The sequence below is a fragment of the Balaenoptera acutorostrata genome, chromosome 18, assembly GCF_949987535.1.
Source record: "Balaenoptera acutorostrata chromosome 18, mBalAcu1.1, whole genome shotgun sequence".
NCBI classification, from domain to species: Eukaryota; Metazoa; Chordata; class Mammalia; order Artiodactyla; family Balaenopteridae; genus Balaenoptera; species Balaenoptera acutorostrata.
The window spans coordinates 11,719,485-11,738,166 of NC_080081.1; the positions used below are offsets into that span (position 1 = coordinate 11,719,485).

The following is an 18,682-nucleotide window of genomic DNA, read 5'->3' on the forward strand; positions in this document are numbered from 1 at the left end:
AAGATTGCTTTGGCTATTTGGGGTCTTTTGTGTCTCCATACAACTTTTAAGATTTTTTTGTTCTGTAAAAAATGCCATTGGTAATTTGATAGGGATTGCATTGAATCTGTATATTGCTTTGGGCAATATTGATTCTTCCAATCCAAGAGCATGGTATATCTCTCCATCTGTTTGTGACATCTTTGATTTCTTTCATCAGTGTCTTTTAGTTTTCTGAGTACAGGTCTTTTACCTCCTTAGGTAGGTTTATTCCTAGGTATTTTATTCTTTTTGTTGCAATGGTGAATGGGATTGTTTTCTTAATTTCTCTTTCTGATCTTTCGTTGTTAGTGTATAGGAATGCAAGAGATTTCTGTGCATTAATTTTGTATCCTGCAACTTTACCAAATTCATTGATTAGCTCTAGTAGTATTCTGGTGGCATCTTTAGGATTCTCTGTGTATAGTATCATGTCATCTGCAAACAGTGACAGTTTTACTTCTTCTTTTCCAATTTGAATTCCTTTTATTTCTTTTTCTTCTCTGATTGCCGTGGCTAGGACTTCCAAAACTATGCTGAATAATAGTGGCGAGAGTGAAAATCCTGTCTTATTGCTGATCTTAGAGGAAATGCATTCGGTTTTTCCCCATTGAGGGTGATGTTGGCTGTGGGTTTGTTGTATATGGCCTTTTAGGTAGGTTCTCTCTTTGCCCATTTTCTGGAGAGTTTTTATCATAAATGGGTGTTGAATTTTGTCAAAAGCTTTTTCTGCATCTGTTGAGATGATCATATGGTTTTTATTCTTCAATTTGTTAATATGGTGTATCACATTGATTGATTTGCATATATTGAAGAATCCTTGCATCGCTGGGATAAATCTCACTTGATCATGGTGTATGAGCCTTTTAATGTGTTGTTGGATTCTGTTTGCTAGTATTTTGTTGAGGATTTTTGCATCTATATTCATCAGTGATATTGGTCTGTAATTTTCTTTATTTGTAGTATCTCTGTCTGGTTTTGGAATTAGGGTGATGGTGGCCTTTGTAGAATGGGTTTGAGAGTGTTCCTTCCTCTGCAAATTTTTGGAAGAGTTTGAGAAGGATAGGTGTTAGCCCTTCTCTAAATGTTTGATAGAATTCACCTGTGAAGCCATCTGGTCCTGGACTTTTGTTTGTTGGAAGATTTTTAATCACAGTTTCAGTTTTATTACTTGTGATTGGTCTGTTCATATTTTCTATTTCTTCCTGGTTCAGTCTTGGAAGGTTATACCTTTTTAAGAATTTGTCCATTTCCTCCAGGTTGTCCATTTTATTGGCATATAGTTGCTTGTAGTAATCCCTCATGATCCTTTGTATTTCTGCAGTGTCAGTTGTTACTTCTTTTTCATTTCTAATTCTGTTGATTTGAGTCTTTTCCCTTTTTTTCTTGTTGAGTCTGGCTAATGGTTTATCAATTTTATTTATCTTCTCAAAGAACCAGCTTTTAGTTTTATTGATCTCTGCTATCGTTTCCTTCATTTCTTTCTCATTTATTTCTGCTTTGGTCTTTATGGTTTCTTTCCTTCTACTTTGGGTTTTGTTTGTTCTTCTTTCTCTAGTTCCTTTAGGTGTAAGTTTAGATTGTTTATTTGAGATATTTCTTGTTTCTTGAGGCAGGATTGTATTGCTATGAACTTCCCTCTTACAACTGCTTTTGCTGCATCCCATAGGTTTTGGATTGTCATGTTTTCATCGTCATTTGTGTCTAGGTATTTTTTGATTTCCTCTTTGATTTCTTCAGTGATCTCTTGGTTATTTAGTAACGTATTGTTTAGCCTCCAAGTGTTTGTGTTTTTTACGTTTTTTCCCCTGTAATTTATTTCTTATCTCATAGTGTTGTGGTCAGAAAGGATGCTTGATATGATTTTAATTTTCTTAAATTAACTGAGGCTTGATTTGTGACCCAAGATGTGATCTATCCTGGAGAATGTTCCGTGCACACTTGAGAAGAAAGTGCTATCTGCTGTTTTTGGATGGAATGTCCTATAAATATCAATTAAATCTATCTGGTCTATTGTGTCATTTAAAGCTTGTGTATTCTTTATTAATTTTCTGTCTGGATGATCTGTCCATTGGTGTAAGTGAGGTGTTAAAGTCCCCCACTCTTACTGTGCTACTGTCGATTTTCTCTTTTATAGCTGTTAGCATTTGCCTAATGTATTGAGTGCTCCTATGTTGGGTGCATATATATTTATAATTATTATATCTTCTTCTTGGATTAATCCTTCAATCATTAGGTAGTGTCCTTCCTTGTCTCTTATAACATTCTTTATTTTAAAGTCTATTTTGTCTGATAGAAGAATTGCTCCTCCAGCTTTCTTTTGATTTCCATTTGCATAGAATATCTTTTTCCATCTCCTCACTTTCAGTCTGTATGTGTCCCTAAGTCTGAAGTGGGTCTCTTGGTAGGCAGCATATATATGGGCCTTGTTTTTGTATTTATTCAGTCAGTCTGTGTCTTTTGGTTGGAGCATTTAATCCATTTACGTTTAAGGTAATTATCAATATGCATGTTTCTGTTACCGTTTTCTTAATTGTTTTGGGTTTGTTTTTGTAGGTCTTTTCCTTCTCTTGTGTTTCCTGCCTAGAAAAGTTCCTTTAGCACTTGTTGTAAAGCTGGTTTAGTGGTGCTGAATTCTCTTAGCTTTTGCTTGTCTGTAAAGCTTTTGATTTCTCTGTCAAATCTGAATGAAATCCTTGCTGGGTAGAGTAATCTTGGTTGTAGGTCCTTCCCTTTCATCGCTTTAAGTATATCGTGCCACTCCCTTCTGGCTTGCAGAGTTTCTGCTGAGAAATCAGCTGTTAACCTTATGGGAGTTCACTTGTATGTTATTTGTCGTTTTTCCCTTGCTTCTTTTAATAATTTTTCTTTGTCTTTAGTTCTTGTCAGTTTGATTACTGTGTGTCTCAGCGTGTTTCTCCTTGGGTTTATCCTGCCTGGGACTCTCTGTGCTTCCTGGACTTGGGTGGCTATTTCCTGTCCCATGTTAGGGAAGTTTTTGACTATAATCTCTTCATATATTTTCTCGGGTCCTTTCTCTCTCTCTTCTCCTTCTGGGACCCCTATAATGCAAATGTTGTTGAGTTTAATGTTGTCCCAGAGGTCTCTTAGGCTGACTTCATTTCTTTTCATTCTTTTTTCTTTATTCTGTTCCATGGCAGTGAATTCCACCCTTCTGTCTTCCAGGTCACTTATGTGTTCTGCCTCAGTTATTCTGCTATTGATTCCTTCTAGTGTATTTTTCATTTCAGTTATTGTATTGTTCATCTCTGTTAGTTTGTTTTTTAATTCTTCCAGGTGTTTGTCCTTTAGTTCTCCAAGTCTTTGTTAAACATTTCTTGCATCTTCTCGACCTTTGCCTCCATTCTTTTTCTGAGGTCCTGGATCATCTTCACTATCATTATTCTGAGTTCTTTTTCTGGAAGGTTGCCTATATCCACCTCATTTAGTTGTTTTTCTGGGTTTTTATCTTGTTCCTTCATCTGGGACATAGTCCTCTGCCTTTTCATTTTGTTTATCTTTCTGTGAATGTGGTTTTCGTTCCACAGGCTGCAGGATTGTAGTTCTTCTTGCTTCTGCTGTCTGCCCTCTTGTGGATGAGGCTATCTAAGAGGTTTGTGCAAGCTTCCTAATGGGAGGGACTGGTCGAGAAGTATACTTAAAATCAACTATCAGTGTCATCTATCTGAGAACTGTGATAAAAAATTAATAAAGGAATTTAATTGTATATGTTCTTTTCTCAAGATGGCAAATTAACCATAGAACTTTAGGGTCATTAGGGACCAGAAAGCTAACTTCTTGTCCAACTCCTCCCTTATTTCACAGAGGTAGAGACGGAAGTCTGTACCCATGAAGTGACCTGCCCAGGGTCACACAGTTGAGCAGAGCCAAGAATCATGCTAGAGGCAGGATCAGCCTATCTCAAGTGTTCTGCCATTCCCAGCCTATAACCCCATTCTCCAATGCCGCGAGGAAATAGTTTGTACTTGGAACTTTACACAAAGCACTCAGATACTGCCATGCACAACCTTTTCTGTAAGTTAATTATATCTTGGTCTCAAAACAACATTCAGACAGTTTTTAGAGGTAGTTTATTTTAAAATTATCCAGTTTGAAAAGAAACACAGGCATCCAAAAGGAGAAAGCTTAATTGCAACATAATTTACTATAAAAAGAGATTCAAAACACCTGCTCACCACTTCGGGGAGTTTGACATTATTCACTTTTAGAGGGCCTCTCCTGTGACTTCTGCTTCCATGTCACCCAAGATAGCATCCTTCCCCTAAATCATGCCACCCTTCCCCTAAACCACACCTTGATCTAGGAACTTCTCTCAGAGTTTTTGAAGCGTGCATTAACTTTGCCTCATATCTTAGGAGTAATGAGTTTTTATGTTTGAATTATTTATTTTAATGTTTGTCTTATATTTACATCTTAAGAATTACATGTCCTAGTCCCCGATCCCTGTGTTCTGGATTTAGGGAACAAGTTCATATTCACCATTTCTGTACTGCTCGTGATTTCCAGAATCATGATCAAATCCCCTCAGAGTTTTTCTGTTTTTAGGCTGAAGATTGTCAATATAATCCAATGTGTTTATAATCCCGACCTTGACTTTTTTCCTCATTGGTGAGTCTGTCTTAAAGTGCCATGAACAGGCACACAACTGTCTTGTAGGGGCACCTGGGCTGTGGATTCATGTAAGAGCCAGATGTTGCTTTCAGTGTTGCTGAAAGCGCCCTGCCCAAGGATATCTGCCGTGGATCAACATTTGGGGGCATAGTGTGTCTTGAACTGAGGCCTTCATTTTCCAGTCCCGGTGCCGGCAGCGTTGTTCCATCTGATGCCCATGTATGGGGAGGGATAAATCTGCACGCCGTTATACCGAAGATGGAGGCAACCATGTATATATGTCCACCTTCCAGTCTGTGGCCAAGCAAACTACACTTTGCTACACTTGCAGAGGAGAGCTGTGAATTGGAGCCTCTCTCTGAACTAGCATCTAAAGTAATCAATTTCTTTACTACCGCAGATGGATCTGCAAAGTTTGGATTGATTACATATGACTGTGCCAGACTTGAGTGTTTTATAGGTTAGGTCCTTAGAATTTGTAATAAGTAGTTTTTGAGAAAGATACAAAGCAGGCCTCATTGGGGCTTACTGAGGAGTTCCCAACCCCCAACCCCACTCTGCCTCTAAGGTCAGCATATTTTAGGTGTGTTTTTTCTGTCATTTATTTTTAGCAACTGTAATTTCAGCAGACTCATTTTGAGTTTCCTTCCCTCCCACACTGAATCAAGCAAATTGTTAGCATTCCACAGGTGCTCCACGGGGAAGCTGGAAATCTGGCAGTGGACAGGATGAATATCTACCTTTAAGTGTCAGTTGTTTAGCTTTCAACCATTTTCTGTCTTAATTGAGCAAGGAAAGAGCTTTCATTCGAAGAGTGAACAAAGGATGGTATGGTTCATGTTCTAAGTGTACTGCCTGGACTTCCCCTAAACCATATGTGTGAACTCTGTACATACATGATGGCAGAACAGTAATAGCCATACTTCCGTCCATGAGTGCGTGTTTCAAATAGCGTTTGTTCTGTGCAGGGCATTGAGGAGAAATGCAGGTAGAGTGGAGGGTGCGTCCTCAACCTTGAAGCTCACAGAGTCCTTGGAGAAGGAGAACATGCAGTCAGAGGAGAGTGCAGGAAGGTGTACGAGCTCCAACATGGTAGGAGATTCACGTGGAGCTGGAGCTGGAACTTTACCTGGGCCTAGAAGGATTATTTTGGGGAGCTTTGTGGCCAAGCAGCAGACGGTTTGGTAGAGACCATAGAAAGGCAGGGTAGTGACAAGATGAAAGAGAGTGTAAATGTTAGCAGAGTGATTGGGAAACTTTTGTACCAATGAGTCTACCTTCCTCCTGGGATTTAAATAGTCTGTGGAACAGATTAATGCACCTGTCATTGTTCATATGTCTTTTTTTTTTTTTTTTTTTAGCTCTCTAACTGCAGTAATATAAAATGACATTTTCTGGTGATGCTGATGAAGATCTAGCACTGGGAGGGAAGAGGTGGGCTTGAGGATGAGGACACAAACCATTATGAATGAATAAGAGAGGATATTAAGACAGAACCAATAATTTGACCCAGCAATTGTACTTCTAAAGTATTTACCAAAGAGAAATGAAAACACATATCCACACAAAGACCTGTATGCAAATGTGCATAGCAGCTTTATTCATAGTAGCCAAAAACTGGAAACATCCATTAACTGGTGAATGATAGACAGGTTGTGGTAACTCCATACAATGAAATACTACTTAGTGATGAAAAGGAACAAAGTATTGATTTGATTTCCATCCAGTAACATGGATGGATCTCAAAAGCATTATGTTATGTGAAGGAGGTCACTGGTCACATATACACGATACACCATACACTGAATGAGTTCATTTCTATGACATTCTAGGAAAAGGAAAACTACAGGGACAGAAAACAGAGCAGTGGTTTCCAGGGGCCAGCGTGGGGGAGGGGATTCAAAGGGACAAGAGGAAGTTTTTTGGGTGATAGAAATGGACTGTGCCTTGGCTGTATTCACTTGTCCAGATGAACCCAACTGTGTACCTTAAAAGGGTGAATTTTAGTGTACGTAAATTAAACCTCAGTAAGTCTGACTTAGAACATAGTAAAGTCAGATTGAATGGGGGATAAAAGGCCGCCTGGATATTAAGTGTGAGCGTACAGTGGAATGGAGCTTTTGAAAGAGAGAATCGGGGCATGGTTTACCAGGGAAGGTGGAGGTGATCAGTTTTCTTGGGAGATCTTATGCCTTAGGGCTATGGGTTCAGCTGCTGTGACAGAGATCTAAAGTAATACTGACAAACAAGAAAAATTACTTCTTCTCACATCAAAGTCCAGGGTAGCATGGGGGTTCCGTTCCACAAAGTTACGGAGGCCCAGACGCCTTCCATTTCCTTCCTTTGTCTACCTGGAGGGCTGCGCCTTCCATTTCCTTCCTTTGTCTACCTGGAGGGCTGCTCGTCCTCCTGATCTGAATGGGTCACCACGTCCACGTGCAGCCAGCACGGAGGGGAGGGCACGCCTTGTCCCTGTAAGGATATGACACCAGCAGGGTGCAGAGAGAAATAAACACAACAAGACCGATTTTTGCGAATGAAAACGAGGACACAGGAGGAGGAAAGAACTTGTAGGACAAAAGAGAGAAGAAGTGATGCAGGGATTCCAGTAAGAGGGAGTAACTTGACACTGCTGGAAATGTCCTTGGCAGATTTCTTGTCTACCCCATTACTTTTCCGTGGTTACTGTTGTTTGCTAAGCCAGGAAAATGAAGTTTATTAACTAGTAGTCTTATTTATTGTAACACTGAGCAGTGAAATGGCCTGTAGAAGAGAGGTCTCTACACCCAAGAGAGTAGAAGAACACAGTAAGGAGGAAAGCATTGAACACGTGAAGGCTTTTGGATGTCCTTGCACAGTGGGCAGCGATTTGGGCGGCAGTGGGTGCGGCACCCAGATGATGTAGGACATGGTATAGCCCCTCGCTGGCGTCTGTAGAGACGTGGCTGTCAGCAGCAGGGCTCACAGGGCCCTTCGCTTCAAGGCTGAGTGTGGGTCATCAGGGAGATCCCACTCAGGCCAGGGGTCAGGTGGCAGGAGCTGAGCAGCCAGCAGGAGGGCATGAAGGTGTCGGGCTGACAGCAGGGTTGGGGGCATGGGGCGCAGCAGGCGGGCTGGAGGAGGCGGATCAGGTGTGGGCAGGTGCTGGGCAGGCAGACCAAGCACCGGCAGCACTTGTTGGAGGCATAGATGGTGGTGGTCGGGCCACTGCGGATGCTGCAGCATTACCAAGGGGAGATCCGGCTGCAAGACATGGTCAGGAGGTAGGTTTCGTTTGGCTGAGAAGTCTCCTGCTGTCTTAGTGTCCTCTCCTGAGCCAGCGCTTATATACTCACTCCCCTAGATATCAGCTCATTAGCCTAGATCATGTTCTTCCATCTCAGTTTATAATAATCTCCATAAAATCATCTCATTACCTCCGTCTTTATTACCCTTTGATGTGTGTCTTACCTCATTGCTTTGTTGCCAAATTAGGACTCTTGACAATAGCTGTTTGTCACTGCAGGGAGAGCTTCATCTCGCCATTAAAAAAAATTTATTATAGAAATTTTAAACAATAAAAATAAAAAGAAAGGGAATAGTTTAATGAATCTCATGTGCCTCTCACCCACCCAGCTTCAACAGTTATCAGCACTCTGCCATTCTTGCTTTAGGTATCCACCCTCATACTTCTTTTTTCCTAGAGTATTTTTAAAGCGGTTCCCCAATATTTTATCATTTCATCTATAAAACTTTAGTGTATAATATCCAATGGATAAAGCCTTAAAAAAGAATAACCATTGTACCATATGACACTCAATAAAGTTAGAAATATTTCTTTATTATCATCCAACACCCCATCTGTATTCCGTTTCCCCCAGGTGTCTTAAAAATGTCATTTTACAGTTGGTCTGAATCAGGATCTAAACATAGTCCACACGTTGCTTTGGGTTGATGTGTCTCTGAAGTTTCTTGGATCCTCACACTGTTTCCTCTCCATTTGTTTGTTTCTTTAATGCAGCGTATTTGTTGAAGAAAGTAGACCATTTGTCCTGCAGAATTTCCCATATTCTAGACTTAGCCAGTTGTAACCTTGCAGTGATACGTGACATGATTCTCTGTACCCTCTGTATCCTGTACACTTGCGTAGTGATATCTAGAGGCTTAATTCCATTCAGGTTTGATTTTCTTTGTGGCAAGGATACACCTTAGCTGGTGCTACTGTATCACATCAGAAGGCATAGGAGTCTGGTTGTCCCACTTTTAGTTATAATAGTATTGACTAAGAGGTTCCATTCGGTCCACCCCATGCTTCCATTATAGAGTTCCCCATCCACTTTTCATGGTTTAAGCAGCTGTTGACTCAGCCCCGTTCTGTAGGCTTTTCTTGGGAGACCTCTTTTTTAGGAATGGCCAGCTTAGGTAGCTGGTGGTCATGCCTGGTGGTTAGAGTTGGCCTTGCCTGGGTTCCTGGAAGCTGATCATCTGTTGAGGCTGACACCTCAGGATATAGAGTTACTGGTTTGCACATATGGAACAAAATCCTTTTGGAATTTCAGATTTTACTGTTCTGTTTTTGAAAATAGGTAAATTTCCAATTCTTATGACTTGATCCTTCCCTCACTGGATTCTTGAGTTTGTGTACATTTACAAAGATTGTCTTGTTACTGGTTTGAGAACTGAGATTATTATAAAGCTGGCATTTCGAAATTTCATAGTAGGTTCTGGTATTTAATGCATAAAATAATGCATGCTTTCATAGCATAAATACCTAGGCTCCAGTTCTAGTTTTACAAAATACTATTTGTTGGATATTAGGATACTGGTTTGGCTGCTCCAAAATAGGCCAAAATAATAGTGGCTAAAATAAAACAGAAGGTTCATTTCTCTCTTTTGGAAAATTATGAGCCAGTAGGCAGCTCAGACAGTGGGGAGCTTGCCCCCCAAGGTCATTCAGGGACTCAAGCTCCTATCCAACTATCCAGCCCAGGTGTCACCCTCTGCATAGTTGAGGAGCTGGCTCACCACCACTCCACATCCCAGGCAGTGGCAAAGAGGAGGACTTGGTAGGCAAGCAGCGCCTTTTATGGGAAAGGCAAGCGTCACTTCCTCTTACAGCCCATTAGCCAGAACTAGTCACATGGCCATTATCTTGCCACAGGTTATGCTGGGAAATGCAGTCTCTAGCTGGGCAGCCATGTGCCCTGTAAAACCCAGGAGTTCTGTCACTAAAAGGGAAAAGGAAAGGAAGGATATTAAAGGTCAGTTAGTATTCTTTTTTTTTTAAATTTATTTATTTATTTATTTATTTATTTATTTATTTATTTATGGCTGTGTTGGGTCTTCGTTTCTGTGCAAGGGCTTTCTCTAGTTGTGGCAAGCGGGGGCCACTCTTCATCGCAGTGCGCGGGCCTCTCACTATCGCGGCCTCTCTTGTTGCGGAGCACAGGCTCCAGATGCGCAGGCTCAGTAGTTGTGGCTCACGGGCCTAGTTGCTCCGCGGCATGTGGGATCTTCCCGGACCAGGGCTCGAACCCGTGTCCCCTGCATTGGCAGGCAGACTCTCAACCACTGCGCCACCAGGGAAGCCCCAGTTAGTATTCTTTATTGAGTCTTTCCAAGCTTCAGTTTCATCTCATCTGTAGCGTGGGGATGAAAACAACCCCCTGTTGTGGCTGTTAGAATCACGTGCATGCACGGATAAGTGTCGTGGAGCACCCAGTTCAGCCCCCTTCACATTCCAGGCCTTCAGTAAATGGTTCCATGCGCTGGGGCCAGAGGGGGGTCAGCGCGGCATCACAGAGCAGAAAGAGCGTAGTCTTTAAACTCATTGTAGATCTGGCTTTGAATCTTTGTTATTGTTAGCTGTGTGACTGAAGACACATTTACCTAACCTCTCTGACCCTCTTTAATATGAGGGTGTTTAAGAATTTAATGAAAAAGTACATAAAAATATCTAGTGCAGTGCCTGGTGTGTAGAAGATACATGGTGAGTGGTAGCTAATTGCCAAGTGATCTGTGTGTAATTTCTTAGGTAAGCATTCCTGATGGGGAGAAATTATTATGTAAAGTCAATTTAAAGAGGACTTGTAAGCAGTTTCAACTAGTGACATACAGTCACCATTCTGTGTGTGTTCAGTTTGAATACTTGAGGCTTAACCCTAAGCCAGTGTTTTCTAAAGAAATCTCTGAAAGATACAGGCATTAGAATCAAAGTAAAATGCAGTAAGAATGCAGGTCTGATCAGAATCTCTGGAAGTAAAGGTGCATCTCCACATTTTTATAAATACCTCCACAGTGGTCTTTATCATACTGAAGTCTAACATCTCAGACCGGATCCACAGCATTTATTTGAAGTATTAGAATACTTATACAGTACTTCGAGAGAAGAAAGAATAATTTATCTTATCTAATTTCAGATAAATAAGATGAGAGCCCTGGGTTTTTGAAATGAACTCAGGGATGAGATTTTTTTTTTTCCCCTCAAAGTTTGCAACTTAAAAAATAATAAATGTTTGCTCTAAATCCTTTTTAGTTATTGCGAAACCAGAGATTTCCTGCATCCTATCATCATGCAGTGGAAACTGTTGTGAATATGCTGATGCCACACATCACTCAGAAGTTTCGAGATAACCCAGAGGCATCTAAGAATGCGAATCATAGCCTGGCTGTGTTCATCAAGGTGGGGGCCTCCGGGGGAGAGGGTGTCGCCAAGTGCCTAATGTGCTTTTTCTAGCAGAGTGACTCGTACATATAGATGCTCAGTGAATGTTGATGGCAGGTTTTTATGCCAAAGGATAAACTTATTCACAATAAATGCAGATTTGAAGCCAACTTTCCAAAAAAGCCTAAATACTTAACCTTTGTGGGTTGTTTCCTCCACAGAGATGTTTCACCTTCATGGATAGGGGCTTTGTCTTTAAGCAGATCAACAACTACATCAGCTGCTTTGCTCCTGGAGATCCTAAGGTAGCGTGTGTGTGTGTGTCTGTGTGTCTGTGTGTGTGTTACACACTGTTCTTTTTGTCTCTCTGAGTGACATCTGGATACCTACCTGCTTCTCTTGGTTCACATCAGAATTTTCTTTCAGTCACAGAGGCACTATTCATTCTCCTCTCTTGGAGATACTAACTAGTACTAACTAGTACTTGCATTAATGTGTGAGATATTAGGGACACAGTAATTCCACATGCAACATAAATACCTGTTGATTTTTCTCATAAATACCTTAAATGACTTCTCAGCTGCAAAACTAAAAGTATATGTGTTGCAAATCATAGTTTATTTAACAAGGCAACAGAAGTAACCATGTAGGGACTTCCCTGGTGGTGCAGTGGTTAAGAATCCGCCTGCCAATGCAGGCGACACGGGTTCGAGCCCTGGCCCGGGAAGATCCCACATGCCGCGGAGCAACTAAGCCTGTGAGCCACAACTACTGAGCCCGCGTGCTGCAACTAATGAAGCCCACGCACCTAGAACCCGTGCTCGGCAACAAGAGAAGCCACCGCAATGAGAAGCCCGTGCACCGCATCGAAGCGTAGCCCCCACCTGCCGCAACTAGAGAAAGCCCATGCGCAGCAACGAAGATGCAAAGCAGCCAAAAATAAATAAATATAAATAAATTTATAAAAAAAAAAAAAAAAAAAAAGAAGTAACCATGTAGCCTTTCTCTGCTAGAATTATCTGTCTCTTCCCTGGCGTGTCTATTTTAAAGCTCTGCCTTACTCATTTTTTTATTGCACTGAATCTGTGTCTATAATTATAAGCTGTCTGAAATCCTTTATTGAAGTAAGAGGAGCATAAATCATAAATGCCCTAAAAGTCAGTGGAGGACATTGTTTAATGAAATGTGTTCCCAATTTTCAAACAAATCCCTGCAGACATTCTGAAATCTGTAAAGTAGCCTAGAGTGTGCAGCTCTAAGACAGGGAAGAGGCTAAAGACGAGTGTGTGATTCCTAATAGGTTTTTCAGGAGGCTGTATAAAGTATCCACTGAGGTATTTAACTTATGACTAACCATTTTTTTCCTGCAGACCCTCTTTGAATACAAATTTGAATTTCTCCGTGTGGTGTGCAATCATGAACATTATATTCCATTGAATTTACCAATGCCATTTGGGAAAGGCAGGATTCAAAGATATCAAGGTAATCTATCTTTAAATATACTAATCCTAGTCTTTTCAGAAAGAGAGCCATTCATTTTTAATAAAAGAGAATTAGTTCACACATGACATTCAAATTATCTGATATTTTTCATTGATGAATTGATTTTTTTTCTTGTTAAATTTCCATTAAAAAAAATTGATAAAATGCTATATAGGAACTTACTTTTTTTTAGCAAATTTACCAGACTACAGATCATGCCAGTGTGACTCTTTTTCATTGAAAAATTCCATTGCTTAAACAATAGTAATCCATTTTATTTACTGTAGTTTATTTTTATTTGTTTCACTTTTCTTTTTTCTTATGAATTAGCTTTTCTTTCACCAGCTGTGGAGTCAAATGACACTCCTGTAGGTAGGTGTGGGGTGTGACGCTTGCTTTCTTGCATCTTCCTCCTTTAAAAGAAAAAGAATGCAAGTGATTGCTGAAATGCTTACATATGCTATTCATGTAGGCATTTGCCGTATACTTGGATCAGTTTTAAAATTGATGATAAACCAGTGAATTTGTTCTCACTGTAGCTAAGACATTGCCATAGCATCCCCAGGGGGCATCTGGTTTTTTGCTCCTGGGGTCACTAGGTCCTCTAGGACGTTTCTTTAAGAAGTAAAGCAAACAAACAAAAAGCTCTGCTTCATTTCAAAAATGTATTATTCCACCGTTTTCATAGTCCTTGTTTATAGCAGTAGCAGTAACCTATGTCACAAGCAACATGGCTTTTCACATGCTTTTTATGTTTGCATGCTGAGTCTTTATTAACTGTTCTGTATCCTTTTTGAGTTTGAAGAGAATTAAGCTCATAGAGATTTCTTTGTCTTCACTGAGTAAGTCAAATGAATCAAATTAGTCTCTTGGGTCTGTCAGGTAGTATCTAGCACCTTGTATGTGCTCAGGATTATTTATGCTAAAGGAGATAAAAAGTGGAAGGATGCCACCAAACTATTAATGACACCTAAATCAACTGACTCTGAAATTCAGAGAGAAACTCACAAAGGAATTCATTCAGAGACATAAATACCTTGCCTTTTAAAGAGCAAGAAGGGGGACTGTGGCCTGAAGTTGGCGGTCATGCATTCAGCAAATATTTGCTCAGCACCAACTATACCTAGCCTTGGGATAGAGTTGTGGACAACAAGGATGAAATCCCCTGCTATCTTACCTGTGTGAAATATGTAGAACATGAGAGAGTGATAAGTGCTAAGGAGAGAGAAATAAAGCAAGAGAAGGGGATAGGAAATGGGCTGGCATTGAGATCGGGCGGCCAGGCAAAGCCTCACTGAGAAGGCAACTTTGGGATGATAATTGAAGAAGGTGAGGGGTTGAGCTCCTGGGCTCTTCAGCATCCCCCATCCAACCCCAGCCCACCCGCCTGTCCCACCCCGCACTGTTCCCCACATGCCAGACACACCTGCTGGTCCCAGCTCCTCACACATGGCAGGCCCTCCCCGCACTTCTCAGCCTCACGCAGCACCTCCCTGGGGATCCTCATCTTCCTCCGGGCCATCACTCAGCACCTCCCCTGTGGGCCCAGCCAGGTCTCCCCCTCGCCTCTCCCAGCGCCCCACCTGGAGTGAATTGCTCCCTACTCTGCACCCCAGACCCTCCTTCACCCCACCTTCAGTTCCTAGCCCACCTGTCCTTGGAGACCGTGACTGTCTTTTCCTCTCACCTGTCAGGGTGCTGAGGATAGCTCTTTCTGCCCAGCGGTTGGGCAGTGAACATGTGCTAATGTCCATCTTCCCCACTGGCCCAATTATCTATCCTGTAGAAGCAAATGAGGAGTGAGGAGGAGACCCTTCAGGTACCCCTCAGACTCGCACAAGCTCTTAGTAGACTGTTGGGGTATTTGGCGGCTAGAAGGGCCGCCCTAGGCAGGTGGCGTGGGTCAGCTACAGATAATTTCCAGAACTGTGCTGATGGGAATAAAGTTTCGGGTTTTTTTTAGCATCCTCCATCCTCTTACCCGTCTCACCTGCTCCTCCACTCTCTGCACATGCACACGTACACACACACACGTGTACAATTAAACCCATAAATAGTTCTCCTTCTAAGGGGATCATGTGAATTCAAGCTGTGAACTGTCTTTTCAGTAAACTGGACTTAAAAATCATAAACAGTCGACATGAGTATTCTGGAAAGATGAACACTCTTTTCCTTCCTTCTGCTAAAGAGTTCATAGGACTTGGGTCAGACTTCGAATATGTTTAGAAGCAACTAACATGGGATTAAAGTCAAAGGAGAGGCCTATAGATTTTCCTCTAACAATGGATTCAGTATAAGAATTTAAATCCGAGCCACAGCTTTCTGGATAGGTGTATTTCAGCTTTAGAGTGTGATGTTTAGCTGCTTTTATTTACCCTCCCTCAGTAGGTTTCACGTTTGCTTATTATCTCTTTTCCAGAAGAGCTTTCAGTCTTGTCACTTAGCTTGCTGATGACTTACTAGTTTGATTTGGTGCTTTGTCCATTTTAGTTCTAATTGATATTAGTTTTCTATTGGCTTTTTGAGGTAAAGAAGTTTTAAGAGTATATTTTAGAAAATTCTAAGTCAAATAAGATCTTCAGTGATAGCAAAATAATAGGTAATATGGTAACTCGTTCATTTTAAACACATTGGGTTTTAATGGGCGTATATGGGCATTAATGACCAGGAAATAGATAAATGAACTCATGTAGTGAAGAACATTTTAATAGACCACCTATATTTATTCTTTAATTACGTGTCTGTTATGCACAAATTACTCCCCTATAATGTTGTCAGTTACTACAATTTTATTTTTAAATTTCATATCAGTAACAAAATTACATTTGTAATATAACATGCTGTTCTGTATTCTAAAAATTGGTACTAAAACTATTCACTAACTTAATAATTATGTAGGATGTAATACCTTTTAAAATCAAAATCCAGTGCATTTATTTGTATTTAAATTTTGTTTTCACTTTGGAGTGCAGAGCAGTATTTTAGGTTATCAGCCCTTTCCCCTTGGAAGCCAGATGTGACCACCTGATGACACACACAGGGGAGGCTGAAAGCAAAGGATGAGCTTGGTTTTTATTTTATTCAAAGAGTGTTACATCCTTTCTAACTAAAGCGGTTTCTATCCTCATTTCAGATCTCCAGCTTGACTACGCATTAACGGATGAGTTCTGCAGAAACCACTTCTTGGTGGGACTGTTACTGAGGGAGGTGGGGACCGCCCTCCAGGAGTTCAGGGAGGTCCGGCTGATTGCCATCGGTGTGCTTAAGAACCTGCTGATAAAGCATTCTTTTGATGACAGATATGCTTCCAGGGTGAGTGTTCCCTAATGGAAGGAAATACGATTGATAAATGTCCTTCATTTTGAGTAATATAAAGAAATAAGCAATTAGAAAATTAGTGGTAACAGCACTAAGACTTTCTCTGTTTATACAATAAAGTCTAACAGCAGTCTTTATAGGAAGGATCCAAATACAGGAGATGGCCAAGTGCTAGCTCAGTCCATCATTAAATTCTGAGTCCGGGATAAACTTACACTTTGCGCCTTTGTTTCAGAGCCATCAAGCAAGGATAGCCACTCTCTACCTGCCTCTGTTCGGTCTGCTGATTGAGAATGTCCAGCGGATCAACGTGAGAGATGTATCTCCCTTCCCCGTGAACCCTGGCAGTGTACGTAAGCACATTCACATAGCCACAGCCTGTATTTGCTTCCTGTGGCTGCCCTAACAAAATACCACACACTGGGTGGCCAAAAACAACAGAAATTTATTCTCTCACAGTCAGAAAGCCAGAAGTCCAAAATCAAGATGTCAGCTGGGTTGGTCCCTTCTCGAGACTCTGGGTGAAGAGTTGGTTCTACGCCTTTCTCCTAGCTTCTGGTGGTTGCCCGAAATCCTTGCTTTTTTTAGCTTATAGCTGTATCACTCCAGTCTCTGCCTCTGTCTTCACATGGTGTTCTCCCTGGTGTGTGTCTGTGTCTCTGGTGTCCTGTCCTGTCCTTATAAGGACACCAGTGCTTGGATTTAGGGCCCACCCTAATCCAGGATGACATCATCTTACCTTACATCTTAATTACATCTGCAAAGACCCTCCTTCCAAATAAGGTCACATTCTGAGGTTCAGGGTGGATATGCAATTGGAGGGACACTTTTCAACTATACACGTCTCCTCTTTTTTTGCCCCTAAAACCATAATAATCTACAGTAGTCTTGGTAAGTTGCATTTCTGGCTAAGATGGGGTCAATCAGTAAACCTTCAACTCTTGTTAAAAATCATTATAAAAAGCCATGCTTTCCTGATGGCTCGTTTTCTTGTAAGATTTCAGGATCTTCTTTGTGTATCCAACAAAAAGTTATAGAGGAAGGAGTTTTTTGTTTTTTTTTAAAAAAAAAGCATAGTTCTAACCTCCGTGCTATAAGAGCTCAGTGCTAGCCCCGGTTCTGATGTAACATACTACACAGTCTTGGAAAAGCCACCTCTTGGGGCTGAAGTTTCTCTGTGTCTGTAAAATTAGAAAGATAATCAGACTAGATGTCGGGGGGCCAGGGTGAATGACCCCACCTCCCCAAACTGACCACCTTAATTTACTTTAGCTTTATGCAGTCATTTAAAGATATACTGGAAATTAAGTTGACTGAAGGGTGATGCCAGAAATGATCTCAAAGCGTTTTGGTTGGAGACAATCTGCCATTAATTTGGATAGGTGTTAGCAGTTCAGCAGTGCCCTTTTCCTGTTTGTTCTGGACCCGTGAACCGGCTGCATTGTTGATGTTGCCACTTTGTCATTAGGGCACACACCGGGGGAGCTCCCTTGTGTGTATTTTTGTCCCTTTTCCCCCAGCAGTGGTGCTTTGTCCTGTTTCTTATACATCTCCTACGTGATGGTGCATTGAGATGAACCGTCTTTCTAGAATAGTTTTTGTAGTTCCAGAGAGCGTGAATGTTCACTGTCCTTACATGGAATGCACCACACTAATCTCACCCTCTACAACATGGTATTTCACATGTGTATTCTCTAAATTTGTCTGCTTTTCTAATCGGAATAAGTAATTCAGGGTGTAATGCTACCTATCTGTACTGCTTCAACCCTGAGAAAAATGAACACCAGCTTTTGCTTTGGCTTTCATGAAAGTAAAATCCCTTTTATGACATCACTTCATAATGCCCATAATTTCTCCACTGATTGAGAATTCACACGAAGCGCCCACCTTGCAGAGATTTTCACTGCTGCTATTGTGAGGTCACCGTTGCTCATTTGGGAAGATTTCTGACGTGAGAGAAAAAAACCAACGTTCCAGTTAGAAAGAGCACGTGAGGCTTCTTCTGAAGGAAGAAACATACGGAAATAATCTACAGAAATGTTGGGCATCAGAGCTCTGGAAAGGGAAGGGTGCTAGACCTCCTGGGGAAATACAGAACTTCATGGGCCAAGGTTTCCCTGCCCGCCCCAGACCTGAAGTGCCGCGTGCTCCCTCCTCCTGCTCCTTCTCTGACCCCCACCCCCCGCTGTCCTCCTCCCACTCAGGCACGTTTAACATGCCAGGCTGTTCTGTCCTGTTCTTATACTCGCCCTCACACTTCCAAGAACTGTTGGTGAATCCTTTAAAGTCATCTTCAATTGTTTCTTGTCTCTCTCCTCCTTGACAGACTGTGAAGGAGGAATCCCTTACTTTGCCAGCCGTGAACCCGATAGTGACACCGCAGAAGTCTGGGAGCACGCTGGATGCCAGTCTGCACAAGGACCTCTTTGGTGCCATCTCTGGCATTGGTAATGCTCGGGCTCTGACCTGTTTCTCTGCAGTCTAATTCGGGAAGCGTCTTTTATCCAATCATTTGTTAGCTTTCAAATCAGAACTTCGAAGTCTTGAGTTTCTACTTCAAATATTCTTTTCCTGATTTTGCTCCTCAGC

The 18,682-nt window shown here is 41.4% G+C and overlaps 1 protein-coding gene across 17 annotated transcripts in view; it reads left to right on the top strand.

Moving 5' to 3' along the window:
• Window positions 1–18,682, top strand: part of DOCK9 (dedicator of cytokinesis 9) — a 283,640-nt gene that overhangs the window by 198,485 nt on the left and 66,473 nt on the right. For all 17 annotated transcript variants that reach the window (XM_057532615.1, XM_057532614.1, XM_057532619.1 and 14 more), the window contains exons 28-33: window positions 11,165–11,311; window positions 11,515–11,598; window positions 12,664–12,775; window positions 15,909–16,087; window positions 16,329–16,442; window positions 18,420–18,540. In XM_057532615.1, the coding sequence (XP_057388598.1) occupies window positions 11,165–11,311; window positions 11,515–11,598; window positions 12,664–12,775; window positions 15,909–16,087; window positions 16,329–16,442; window positions 18,420–18,540 (757 nt within the window). The remainder of the gene's footprint in view (window positions 1–11,164; window positions 11,312–11,514; window positions 11,599–12,663; window positions 12,776–15,908; window positions 16,088–16,328; window positions 16,443–18,419; window positions 18,541–18,682) is intronic.